This window comes from Medicago sativa, chromosome 6 (genome assembly GCF_051527215.1).
Source record: "Medicago sativa cultivar Bolivia chromosome 6, Bolivia_mono, whole genome shotgun sequence".
In the NCBI taxonomy this organism is placed as follows: domain Eukaryota; kingdom Viridiplantae; phylum Streptophyta; class Magnoliopsida; order Fabales; family Fabaceae; genus Medicago; species Medicago sativa.
The window spans coordinates 79,246,862-79,259,971 of record NC_140754.1 but is presented as its reverse complement, the minus strand read 5'-3'; the positions used below and the strand labels follow the sequence as shown (position 1 = coordinate 79,259,971).

Below are 13,110 nucleotides of genomic sequence, written 5' to 3'. Positions count from 1 at the left end.
ATTAGCAGGTTTAGACATTACTTCCTTCTGGATCTTTTCTCTAACACTTGTTTAAGTGTTCAAACCCTTAGAACCGGGCTCTGATGCCAATTAAAGTAGATAAAATAGTCACAAGGATGGGGGTTTGAATTGTGACCCTTTAAAAATTAAATCTGTAACTTAAAATTGATTCTCAAGTTTTGGACTTGGAATAGTTAAGTTAGTGAACTGACTTCAGAACGTTCTGAAGTAGTTATGCAGAAACGATTTAAATGTACATGTGTTTGTGTGTGTAGTGTATACTGAAAATAAAGAGTATAGGGAAGAGAAGAAGAACACGCAAAGATTTATAGTGGTTCATCCAATGTGGGCTAGTCCACTCCTCACAATCTTGTGAGAGTTTCCACTATGATGTTTGAGATAACCTCTCAAATCCTGCACCTTACAATCTTGTTCACTTGAACAATTATATCAACTGTTCACTTGAACAATTACATCAACTGTATTCTCTAAGCCTCAGCAGGCTTGCACCTTCTTGCTAAGTTACCCACTTAGACTTTTACACATTCTGCTCAAACTAACAATTTAGTACCCCTAAAGCTAGATGAGACTTTCTTTACTTCTTGCTAAGTGACCCACTTAGACTTTTACACCTTCAGCTCAAACTAACACTTTAGTACTCCTAAAGCTAGATGAGACTTTACAAGATGTTTGGAGTTTGAATGTTTGAGAAACAAACAGAAGAACTTATCTTTGAAAAGATAAGAGAGAGAGAGAGAGAATTGATTTACACTTTTAAAGACTTCTTGGAATCTTTGTGATGATCAATTTTTGCTAAAGCTTCAAAACACTCTTATGTTGTTTTTCTTGTATGTTTTGCAATGGTGCAAGTAATGATGAGCCTTTGATCTCTATTTATAGAGTTTTTGGGCTCATATAGCCGTTGTAGGGTCCCTTACATAATATATCATAATTTTTTTAGCTCATTGTTGTGATTTTATCATGTCTTCTTTTCGTTTTTCCCCCCGCGTTTTACTACCAAAAAAGAACAAAAAAAACAAAGAAAGATGAGTGGGCCACATGATCCTAAATTCGTCTCACATGATTTAGCATAATGATATAATTTAACTTTTTAAAACATTTGAAAGACAACATTAAGATTAATTTCTCTAGTAGACTTATTTTCAAGTAAAATATAATTTGTTTTGTTATAAAATTCCCAATTTCTTGGATAATAAATATGACCAATATATTTAATATTAGTGAGGCACATTATTAGAAATAAAGAGCCCAAAAAAATATCACAAATTTATTCAATAATAATTTTTTTGCACATTGTTAAGGAAAACTAAAAAATTTATAGGGAGGATGTATATAGAAATCTTTGTATCTAAGGGAGTATATATAGCAAATTTAGACAAAAGGGCCATAAACATTAACAGGCTTCAGCAACCTTTCAACATGTTTGGCCTTTCAGTAAACTTTGCTATACACACCCACGAAAAACCAAATATTTCTATATACACCTCCAATCATAAAAAAAATTTGAGGCCCCCTACCGGCAAGGGCCCTAGGCCGTCGCACCCCCGGCCTATGCCTAGGGCCGGCCCTGTGTAGGGTGTCCAATGGTCTTGTGCCATGTGTCCTGGGCCCCACTAACTTTTACTTGAAAATTTGGGCAAACTGAAATGATTCAGAATGTTGTTGTGTTCATCATGATCTTCATCCGGGTTCATGTGGATGAATGGCCAGATGTGTTTCTGGGTTTCATCATATGAATATCACATGAATTCTAGGTTGTACTATATATAAAGATTGTTCTTAGACGTACTTCAGAATGTTCCTGGATCAGACCTTCTTTGAAATTTTTCTTGGAACTAAGGCAGAATTGATAAAGTGGAACTGTCACTTCAAGCCTATGCTTTAGGGGATTTGGTTTGCTTTGTACAGTACCAACTCCCTTATGTGTCGAATTCCTGTTGAATAAGGTTAGATCTTGCTTTTAGATTTGCTTTTTACTTTCCAACCACTGTACTGTTCATGTCAGAAAAAGCACAGAGCAGGATCGAACTTTCTGAACTCAGGGGGCTTCAGAATGTTCCTTTTGTTTCACTTAGGATGATTTGTAAGACTCTTATTTGATGTAATCAAATCCTAATAGTGAAACATCTATGAAGTGCAGTATGAAAAACATCTGGGATGATATTCTTAATGGAATATTCCTAATGTTTTGTACTTCAAATGTTCATAGTCTTGAATGAACATTGAAGATGCCCTTTTTGACTTTAATCAAATAAATGCCTTTATTCCTTGATTGATCTTAGTCAATGTACTTTACTGGACTTTTATTTAAGTCACGTGAACCTTGCATGTTCTTCATTTGGTTCATGAATTTCCGGGCTTGGTTCTTGATGTTCATCGTAAACAACTTTCTGAACTCTGTCCAACCTTCTGAACTCTGTTAACTTTCTAAACTCTAATTGAGTTCTTAAGTCTTTATGTCCTTTGCTTTCTTATTTCTTGGTATGATTTAAACTTTGTTTATGTCTTGGTCAATCATTCAAGAACGCACAAATACCAAGAACTATCAAAGTTCATTAATCCTTTAATCACCATATATGCCTTTAATGATTTCTTGATCCAAAGTCAAAATCATTGTATGCATAAGATATGTTCATGTCACATCAGTTCTTGCATGTTCTTAGTGTGGACATTGATTTATGGGTTTGCTCTAATGACCCTTCTGAGCAACCTTCTGAGCAACCTTCTGACCAACCTTATGAACTTCTTATGGGTTCATACATATGAACTTCAAAATGTTTCTTCTTGGTTCATTCCTTTTTGACAGTTGTACTTTGTGCTGAACTATCTGATGTTTATAAACATACTAATGTTCTTCAACACTTTGAACCTTATGAAAGTTATTTCTTTATTCCCTTCAAAAACTACTTGAAGCATATAAAGGAGAGATCATTTGTTTTGACAAACAAGATGACTCTTTCTTTAAAGTCCAAAAGAATATTTCTTTGCATCATTGCTTGTAACCGATGACTTGAAATATTCTTGTTCATCCATGAAGCAATCATTTAATATTTCTGGATATATTCAGGGTTAATGTTCATGATTATTATGAACTTCATTCATATGAACATTCTGAACTCTGAACTTCTTATCTTCAGAAGCTTTGGAAGTGTGATACTTTGAGGAGGTTCTGAGAATCTTCCTAGCTTTCATGCATGTTTCCTTTTATCTTGTTTACCCATGAAGGATCTTCAAATCATATAGCACAAAACTCAATGTGAGTTTTGTCACATAACTTCAAGCACATTCTTGTGTAGCTTGTGATGTAAGTTCTTCCATCATGATTCAAGTTCTTCCATCATTATTCTTGAGCTATGAATCTTCATGGAGATATGATCTTGTTGTTTCAACTGATGATATACTCATTCTTTCATTGTTGAGTAGATATGATGCACTTATCAACGTGGGTGGCTTCTAGCTTATCCACTTATGTGATTCATGTTCTTTTAACAAAAACTCAAGTGCAAACATCAGTAGATCACCATTCATAAAACTTATCATTTATTCCACGAGGTTTGTTATCATTAAAACATTCATCAAAAATATTTTTGCTTCAACAACTACATCCATTTGTTACAGTTTTTTTTTAAAAAGTCAGAATCTAAAAAAAAAAAAAATCTAAAAACAGCTTCAAATGAGAAGTTGTTGAGAGCAGTTTCTAAAAAAATAATTTTTTTTAGAGGAGAGAGAAAATATGGATCAAAAGATTAAACTAATTTTGTAACAAAAAATCACTTTTATATAGTTGTATCAAAACAAACAAAAATATTTTTTTAAAAAAAAGTGATTTATATTACAGTAAACAAACGCAAAATAGATTCTGATTTTTCATAAAATCTCTAAAAAATAATCTCTAAATTATTTTATATTAAAATCACTTTTATTTTAATCCGTAACAAACGAGCCCCTAATCTCTCAAAAAGAAGGTTTTTGCCGCATCACTCCGCAACAAAGAGAGAAGATCTGACGGAGGGGAGTCTTGACGAAGAAGCTCAACATTAGAGGAAACACCGAGTTTAGCCATGAAATCCGCACATTGGTTTCCTTCACGAAGGGTGTGGATAACCGAGACATTTCCTTGCTCAATTAAATCTTTTATGTCTTGAATCATAACCGTGTAAACATGATATTTAAAGGAGGGGGCTTTGATGATGTTAATACCATGAAGAGAATCGGAATAGCAAACTAGCTTAGTGATACCCATGCTTTTAGCCAACAAGAGACCGTGATAAATGGCATAGAGCTCATCATACTGAATGTCAAAAGAGTTTTGAATGTAGCCTGAAAAACCTGTAAAGTAGTAACTTGCATAATTTCTTAGAACTCCACCAAAGCCATCCGCTTTTGGTTGTGTAAGTGTCGTTTTTGTTATGGTTCCAAATGAAGGTATCTTGTAGAGAGGCATTGAACTTGAGATACATACTGTTGATGGCTTTTGTAGCGGATGGAGGAAGCTGAATGTAGCGACAATCGATATGGAGGTTATTTCAAAAGAACACATCTTTAACTGTCAGATGAAGATCATGGATGTTAATGTATGGAGCAAGAGAACCTATAAAGCAAAGAAAACTCCAAGGACAGAACCAATATGGGGAAGAACCTGACCCGACTCGTTGAGGAAAACCATCTTTAAGAACATTTTTGGCGTGAATTATTGACACCTAAGTAACGTAGTCACTAGGGCGAGTAAGGGCTTAGAGAATTTTTGGACATGCTACATATCTATCAGATAGAATTTCAACCCAAAACATTGAAAATTCAATGCCCGACAGAGATTTTGTGTGATTTCTTGGAATTCTTTGCTCTTCTGTTACTTCAAAATAACGTTGGTCGGGTTTAAATTTTTGTTAAAACGAAATCCCTGAAAATTCAACATTAGAATGCTACATTTGCTGTTATTTTTAAAGCATGTGCTGGTATTGAAGACTATGTTTTAGGACTTCGGGTGCATTGTCTTGCAGTTGAGACGAGTCTGGTTAACGAGTGTCTTCGGACACTTTTTGTAAATTAGGAAATTATTTTTTGAAAAAGTCGTTCAATTTCCAATACATTAAATGCACAAGTTTTTATAAAAAGTTATCATTTAAGGCTTAAATAGTGCTACGCGGCACTCATTAACATTTGGAATATGTTAACCAGTGCCCCGGGGCAATGGTTAAGCACCAAATAAAGTAAGTTTTTATTAAAAAGTAATGTAATTATTACTTGATAAAAAGTGACAGTTTATATTTCCAAGACAAAAAATTTTATTTATAGATTCCATAACTAGTGCCCCGAGGGCACCGGTTAACAAGACCCTTAACATTTTTGTAGTTTAAATATGTGGTCAAAGTTTGTTATGTGAATAGTGCACAAAATCAAATTAAGTCACTTATTTTGGGATGGAGCAACTATTAAGTATCGAAAGTGATATTAATTTGATGGTATAATTGAGAAAAAAAGTAATTATGTATTGAAAATTAAAGATCGGTTGTTTTGAAATAATTTTTCTTTACAAAAATGTCAATTATTTTTGAACTTTTTAATGGATGAGTAGTAAATTTGAATAAATTCCTTTATTTTTGCAATAAAATTCTAAAAAAATGTTGTATAAAAACTTAAAAAGTTGCATTTGAGAGGGAAATTATAACTTCAACACATCCCCAAATTAATTTTATCGGGGAACACACTCATAAAAGAAAAAAAAATTAAAAGAGAATAAATTTAAATGATCTGATTAAATAAATTTGATTTGAGTTTGTGTCCAATTGTATTGCTCCATTCACGGAAGAGCAGTGTTATTTGAATATGGGTGGTGTTAACTTGTGCCCTTAGGGCACATGTTAAGAAAACCAAAATAGGAAATATTCTCTAAAATTGTGTGCATTCAATTCATTTAAAAGTTAAAGGTTAAATGAAATTCACACATTCCAATAAACAATTTCTACTTTTGATTCATTAACTTGTGCCTTAAGGGCACAAGTTAACATTTCCCTTTGAATATTTATGTTTGACAACCAAATACAATAATGTTTTTACAAAGAAAAACATGAGCATGAAAGTCAAAACGATACAAAACAAAATATAACGTGAATATGAGAGAGAAAATTGCTAGAAAGTAGTAAAATATACTCCCTCCGTTTCAAAATGAGTGTCGCTTTAGCCAAAAAAAATTGTTTCAAAATGAGTGTCGCTTTCAGTTTCCAATGCAATAATAACTTTTTCTTTTCAATTGTACCCTTCAATTGATACTCTGCACACTACTTCCAAAATATTACTTTTAAAACTAACCAATAGTTAATAAGGATAATTTGGTAAAATAACTATTCTCTTTCTTTTAATAATTGCATTTCTTAATATGTGTGTAAACACCTAAAACGACACTCATTTTGAAACGGAGGGAGTAGTAAGTAGTACAAGGAACATACTTACAAAAGTTGTTAACCAGGAGGAACACAAAAAACAACCTGGAGTCACTGAATAGCGAGTGAATATTATTGATTCAATAAAGAAGATGACATTCTCAATCCAAACACATAGAACAATCACCTCATTTTCAACTTTGAGGTATGTTCCTTTCTCTGTTTTCATTCCCAATTTTTCACATTTTCAACAATCTCCAAACCCTAATTTCATTGGTTTATTCCCCTCTTCAATGAGGCTATACTCACAATTTCATGATAAACAAGATGAAGAACACAGTCTCATTTCATCATTCAACAGATTGCTCCATCACAAGAATCCTACCCCACCCATTATTCAATTTAACAAGATTTTATCTTCCCTTGTCAAGCTTAACAATCACTCCACTGTTACTTCTCTCCATCAACAAATGGAATCAAATGGAATCATCTCAAACTTAGTCACTTTCAATATCCTCATCAATTGCTTTTCTCAATTGGGTCAAAACTCTCTTTCTTTTTCCGTTTTCGGCAAGATTCTAAAAAAGGGTTATGACCCAGATGCCATAACTTTTACTACACTCATCAAGGGTCTCTGTCTCAAAGGTGACCTCCATAAAGCATTGCACTTTCATGATAAGGTGGTAGCGTTGGGTTTTCGTTTGGACCAATTTAGTTACGGTACCTTAATCAATGGATTATGTAAAGTTGGACAAACAAGAGCTGCTCTACAATTGCTGAGACGTGTTGATGGGAAATTAGTTCTGCCTAATGTGGTAATGTACACCGCAATTATTGATAGTTTATGCAAAGATAAACTTGTTAATGATGCATTTGATTTATATTCTGAAATGGTTGCTAAGAAAATTTCTCCTAATGTTGTCACTTATAGTGCTTTGATTAGTGGTTTTTGCATTGTTGGTAAATTGAATGATGCAATTGGTTTGTTCAATAAAATGACAGCGGAAAACATCAACCCGGATGTGTATACCTTTAATATACTGGTTGATGCTTTTTGTAAGGATGGTATGGTGAAAGAAGCTAAAAATGTGTTATCTATGATGATGAAGCAAGGCATCAAACCTAGTGCTGTTACTTATAACACTTTAATGGATGGATATTGCTTAGTTAAAGAAATGAACAAGGCCAAGGATATATTCAACACTATGATCCAAAGTGGAGTGGTTCCTAATGTTCGTAGCTACACTATCTTGATTAATGGATTTTGCAAGGTTAAAATGATAGATGAAGCCATGAATCTCTATGAAGAAATGCATTGTAGAAAAAATATTCCTGATGTGGTAACTTACAGTTCCCTTATCGATGGTTTATGTAAATCAGGGAAAATCTCATATGCTTTGGAGCTTGTCGATATAATGCATGATAGAGGTCATCCACCTGATATAATTACTTACAATTCTACATTGGATGCTTTATGCAAAAACCATCATGTTGACAAGGCAATTGCATTATTAACAAAATTGAAAGACCAGGGTATTCGACCAGATATGTACACATACACTATTCTTATCAAGGGGTTGTGCCAAAGTAGAAAATTGGAGGATGCACGAAAAGTTTTTGAAGATCTTTTGGTCAAAGGCTATAATCTAAATGTCTATACATATACCGTTATGATCCAAGGGTTTTGTGACAAGGGCTTGTTTGATGAAGCGTTGGCCTTGCTGTCAAAAATGAAAGACAATGGCTGCATTCCAGATGCTAAAACTTATGAAATAGTTATCCTTTCTCTGTTCAAAAAAGATGAAAATGATATGGCAGAGAAACTTCTCCGTGAAATGATCGCTAGAGGTCTACTGTAAGACTGAAACTAGGTGAGATGATTCTGTTGTTACACATTGATATTTTGAACTGATATTTCCAATTTACGGCATCATTTATTTTTTGTAGTTGTCTCTCCTAATTAGTAACAAATTTTCTTATTTGTGTTTCTTTTGTAAGTTTGTTTATACTTCAAAAACCTAGAAATCAGTGAGGTTCAACCTGAGGGGAAGTTGAAGAATTAGAATGTAATAGTTAGCGTTGTCTTGGAAATATCGGTTGTGTTAGGATTTTACAAGTTGTACTACACTTGCTATAGCCAATTTCTTATTTCAAATAGCTAATATATAGAACAGATTATAAAATAGGCCTAAAAGCATGCCTCATAATAGTTAAAGGAAAGAGTTAGTTAGAGAAGAACGTCGTAAATAAAATTTTTGTTTTTAGTTTTTGGAGTTGGAGTCTCATCGTCTTTGGCGTGGGCGGTGTTGTTCTCAGCTTTTTAATGTCATTTCTATAATATAATTTTAAGATTTCCATTAATACAATGGTGGATGCACAATAACAATTCCAGAAGACTTGATCCCTTAAATGGACTACATGTTTAGATGCACTTCATTTTGATTCACAGTTTAAAAATAAGGGTTGCTAAGGGATGATATGATAAGAATTGAAGCATGAATTATGTTTCTACTGGATAATTAGTTTTCTGCATATTTTTAGTTTTTAATAGAGCTGAAATTGATGTCTTAAAACAGCGTATATAGTGAATATAGATTAGTGCAGTTAGTCACTACCTAAGAATTCAATTTGAATGAATTCAACAAGTAGGATTCATCGAATCGGCATTAAATTGATGTGCTTTCATTTACTGCATTCTCTTAAGATTTTGATAGTAATAAAATTGCACAATATGCTTGACATGTTTATAACAGCTTCCAAATTATAGTTATCCCGATGTTAGTGTTAAGAAGGCAAGTTCACTAGTCAAACAAGTTTAAAATTCATATAGGACTCTTGATACAAAATTTGGAAAGAAACCACAAATATATCCTCAAAGTAAAGGTTTGCACACATAAATAAGCCGATTTGCCAAATTTGAGGGGATTTGAACTTGAATAACTCAGTCTGGACAAGTTAGTTCTGAATCTGAATTTAGTAACAACAATAGCGAACTAGGGTGGACAACTTTTGATACTGGTTAGGTTCTGAACTGTAATGAAGTCCAAAAAGTTTTAACTTCTGATCCTACTACCAAATATAAAGTTTGTTTGTTCAGGTTGGCCACCTATAGAACTGTGTTTCTATAAACTAGGACAGGTTCTATATACTCAATCAAATCTATATTTTTGAATTTCGAAGCTATCCTCCTTATATTACTCAATTTATGCAGCTTGTGCACAAATAGAAGTCTAAAAATGGCTATAAGAGTGGTTTTAGCGGGAACCAGAGGGTTATGATCAGAGTTTTACATATCAGCGTTTTAGCGGGAAAAATGAGTCCAAGTGGGTTATCTGGGGTTTCGGACCTTCATACCCAAATTAGCCTGAATGTAAGCTTATAATCTATATTGCTACATTCCTAGTAAGGCATGAAACCTATATTGAGTAATGGAAACTAAAATTGAAGTAAAACCACAATTTTGTGCAACTATCGTGACACTAGTATTGTTTTGATGCTCCATACTTAACTGGTTTCTCTCTTTTATCATAGAATGTTTATGAAACTTAACTTTTGTTTATTGTTTTGGTGGATACGCTAATTGTGTTTTTTGTGTATACACTAAGAATCTAATTGTACATATTCTAGACATGCCACACCGTTATCTATGCACCTGATGCTTATATTTTATCACCATTGTGTCCATAGTATTTGCATACTGCAACATACCTGAACCATTATGATTCAAATAAATTTTAGCACATGCCTTGTTATGGTTGCTGGTTTGACCTATAAGTTTTTGTAATATTCCTTTTATCATCGTCAAATTCACTTAAATCATGTTCAATAACAAGTGCCAGAAATTCACTGCATAATTCCTTTCTTCTCTGATATTTTCTGACCTTATTTTCCTGCTCTCTTTCACTGAATTTCCGGCACCTGTTATTGAACTCGATTTATTATGGTCTGGCCTTTCGTTTCAGCTACAAACATATAAGCTGAGACTTGAGAGGAGCCCTCAAGGGTTATTTTGGAGATAGAAACTACTTGTTATGGTCTGGCCTATTGAACTTTTCCTATCTTAAAACTTTAAATTGGTAAATGTAATATATTTTATTCTCCACATTATTATAAAAAAAGAAGTTACTTGTTATGGCTGGGCTTATGGGTGTAATACTTGAAATGATCGCGCGTGTGTGTGTGTGTACGGGATCCACATTTTGATTCTTGGATATTTATAACTAAGGACACTGAGCATGAGATTAAAAGCAAGTGAAGAACTATTAATATTGAACCTAATTTCATTGGTTCATTACTTGTAAATTTTTATAAATCAGGGATAATTATCGGGGTCCTTTCTTAGGATGGTAGGAAGCCAGATAATACTCTATTATACTGGCTGAGAGTGTTTCAGATGATGCATAAGCTTATGTTGGATGATTTTTTTGAATATGATACTAATACGTTAAATATTATTTTCCATATGAAGTTTGTCATTCTGAGAGGAACGATTAGTTAACCCACATGTACAACATTCAATCACACATACACCCTCCGGTCACAAATATAAGCAAAAAAAAGACATCAATCTTCGGTCACAAATATAAGCAAAACTAACCACTTTTACACTGTTATTCCTAATATACCCCTTTTAAATTCTTGGAATACACGTACATGTACATGTTTCCCATAACAGCTTTCCATGATGCATTCATTTCAATTCTCCACAAGTTTAACTCTTGTTGTACCCAATATTATAAAAACCCATTTTTTCTTCCTCTAATTTTTAGTCTTCTATCGCCCTGTATACATCTTCTTTTCAACTCAAAAAAAAAAAAAAATGGCATCACCACAAAATTGGTTTGATGAAATACCCTCATTTGATTTGGGCATTGACAGTACCTGGAATGAGTTTTTTTTTTTTTTTTTTTGTAACCTGTTATCCTTGGTTAATCCTTCTTTCATAATGAAACTACACCTCTCTTTATAAAATTATTTGTCACGATTCTAGTATTTTATTTCTTCCTTTTACTTATAATTCCTCACCTTTCCACTTGTAGCGGCAGCTTGATATAGTTTATGAGCGTGAGGGAGACCAGAAGGTGTAATTAATTTAACTTGAATGAGGTTGTACAATAATCTTGGTGTATTAATTTTAAGAAAAGGGCAATATAGTCAATTTAACTTATGTTTTACACAAAATCTAGAAAATTAACTACACTTAGCTGCATTTCTTAATCACCGTGAAAGCTGTTTTTTTTTTGCTTATATTTCTGACCGGAGAGTGTAATTGTCATGATTGCACACACAAGTTGCTATCGGGTTGGGGACAGACTGCGAGTACGACGTGCGGCCACGACCTCCGCGTGCGACGGACCTACAGCCAAAATGAAACCTGTGTGTGTGACGAAGATACAGTGTTATGAAATTTGAGATCTGAGTGTGATGTTTGATTATGTGTTCTTCCATCTTTTCAATTGAGTTATTCATGCTGTGATTTCGTGTTCTGAGTTTGATGGATGACCCTAAATTTGAAGGAGTGCGTGTGGCCAAAGCAGATTGCTACATGGTTTCATAACAGAAGGTCTAGGTTGAAGACCAAGCAGTTGGAGAAAGACTGTTATATTCTGAAAAGACAATATGAAACTATAAAGGGTGATAATGATGCACATCAAGCTCAGAACCAAAAACTTCAGACTGAACTCTGTAGTTTGTATTGTAATTTTTCTTCTGACTTATGATCCAATTGGATGCTAATTTAAAGTATTTGTTTTCTTTTATATAAACTTTTTAAAGCATGTTTCTGTTGAAAATTTTCTTATACGAAATTGATGATGAAATAGGAATAAAGAGATGTCCAAGTCGTGTTGTATGAAACTGTTTTGAAAATATATACTAAAGCTAGAAAAACTTGTTTCTAATTGTACTGATGTCCATGTTTGCAGATATTTGCATTGAAAAGTAGAGGGATCTAGCAGAAAAAGGCATTCAGTGTCAAAAGGTTGATCACAAGGTCATAAAGGAGAGATTGAGCAACATGTTTTGCAGCGTTATGATCAAATCTGAGCTATGGCCATGTTTGAGCAGCAACACTTGAACTCAACAAATAAAGGGAGAGAAAGAAAGAGGGTTTTCAAAAGTTTTTAGACTGGAATTTATTTCTTAGATGAAATCAAGAGTGTGAAATGATTAATATACTCAATGAGTTGCTAAAGTTAAAAACCTTATTTTGGTAAATAATGGCAGCATATCATATTCATGAATAAGTGTCGTTTGTGAGTGATTTCTGAATCTTGCATAGGTTTGCTTCTTATTCAAGTAAATTAATTCCTAGAGTTCAAGAAATCTATGAGTAGACAAAATATGAGTAGATTCACTTCTGTGTAGTCTATCTATTTGGTTTTACTTAAATCCAGGGGATGATTTTCTCTTTTTCAAAAGAGTGTACCAATTCATCTAGAGATGATCTTTCTCTTGAAATCTTCAATCTTCAAGTTCAACATTCTTAAAAATGCGGGTATTATTGATGCATCAGACACTTGAAGAGGGAAATGCATATTTCATAGAAAAGTGAAGGAACCAAGAATGTTGTTTACTTCGGGTTCATACTATCATGAGATGTGTGTCCACGGTCAGATTTTCTAACCTTATCAACCGATAACATGATTCTAATATCAGGCCTCAAAGGGGTTTAAAACAGGGAGATCCTCTCTTTCCCTGCCTTTTCCTA

At 33.4% G+C, this 13,110-nt stretch overlaps 2 protein-coding genes across 3 annotated transcripts; one reads left to right on the top strand and one right to left on the bottom strand.

Moving 5' to 3' along the window:
- Positions 1-3,967: 3,967 nt before the first annotated feature.
- LOC146917144 (uncharacterized) lies at positions 3,968-4,561 on the bottom strand. The gene has a single exon (XM_085721830.1). The coding sequence runs from the start codon at positions 4,559-4,561 to the stop codon at positions 3,968-3,970; it is 594 nt and encodes a 197-aa protein (XP_085577956.1).
- A 1,920-nt stretch (positions 4,562-6,481) lies between these two features.
- Positions 6,482-12,646, top strand: LOC146917143 (uncharacterized). 2 transcript variants are annotated; one of them, XR_015015473.1, is made up of 3 exons: positions 6,482-8,272; positions 9,613-9,771; positions 12,326-12,646. XR_015015473.1 is itself a non-coding variant. In XM_085718931.1 (2 exons), the coding sequence occupies exon 1, from the start codon at positions 6,554-6,556 to the stop codon at positions 8,258-8,260; it is 1,707 nt and encodes a 568-aa protein (XP_085575057.1). In that variant the 5' UTR covers positions 6,482-6,553; the 3' UTR covers positions 8,261-8,272; positions 12,326-12,646. The 2 variants fall into 2 exon arrangements, 1 of the variants encoding a protein (XP_085575057.1); XM_085718931.1 differs by lacking the exon at positions 9,613-9,771.
- The last annotated feature ends 464 nt before the right edge of the window (positions 12,647-13,110 follow it).

Coding starts and splice junctions, on each gene's coding strand:
- LOC146917144 (XM_085721830.1), bottom strand. CDS start 4,561: ATGTGTTCTTTTGAAATAACCTCCATATCGATTGTCGCTACATTCAGC.
- LOC146917143 (XM_085718931.1), top strand. CDS start 6,554: ATGACATTCTCAATCCAAACACATAGAACAATCACCTCATTTTCAACT.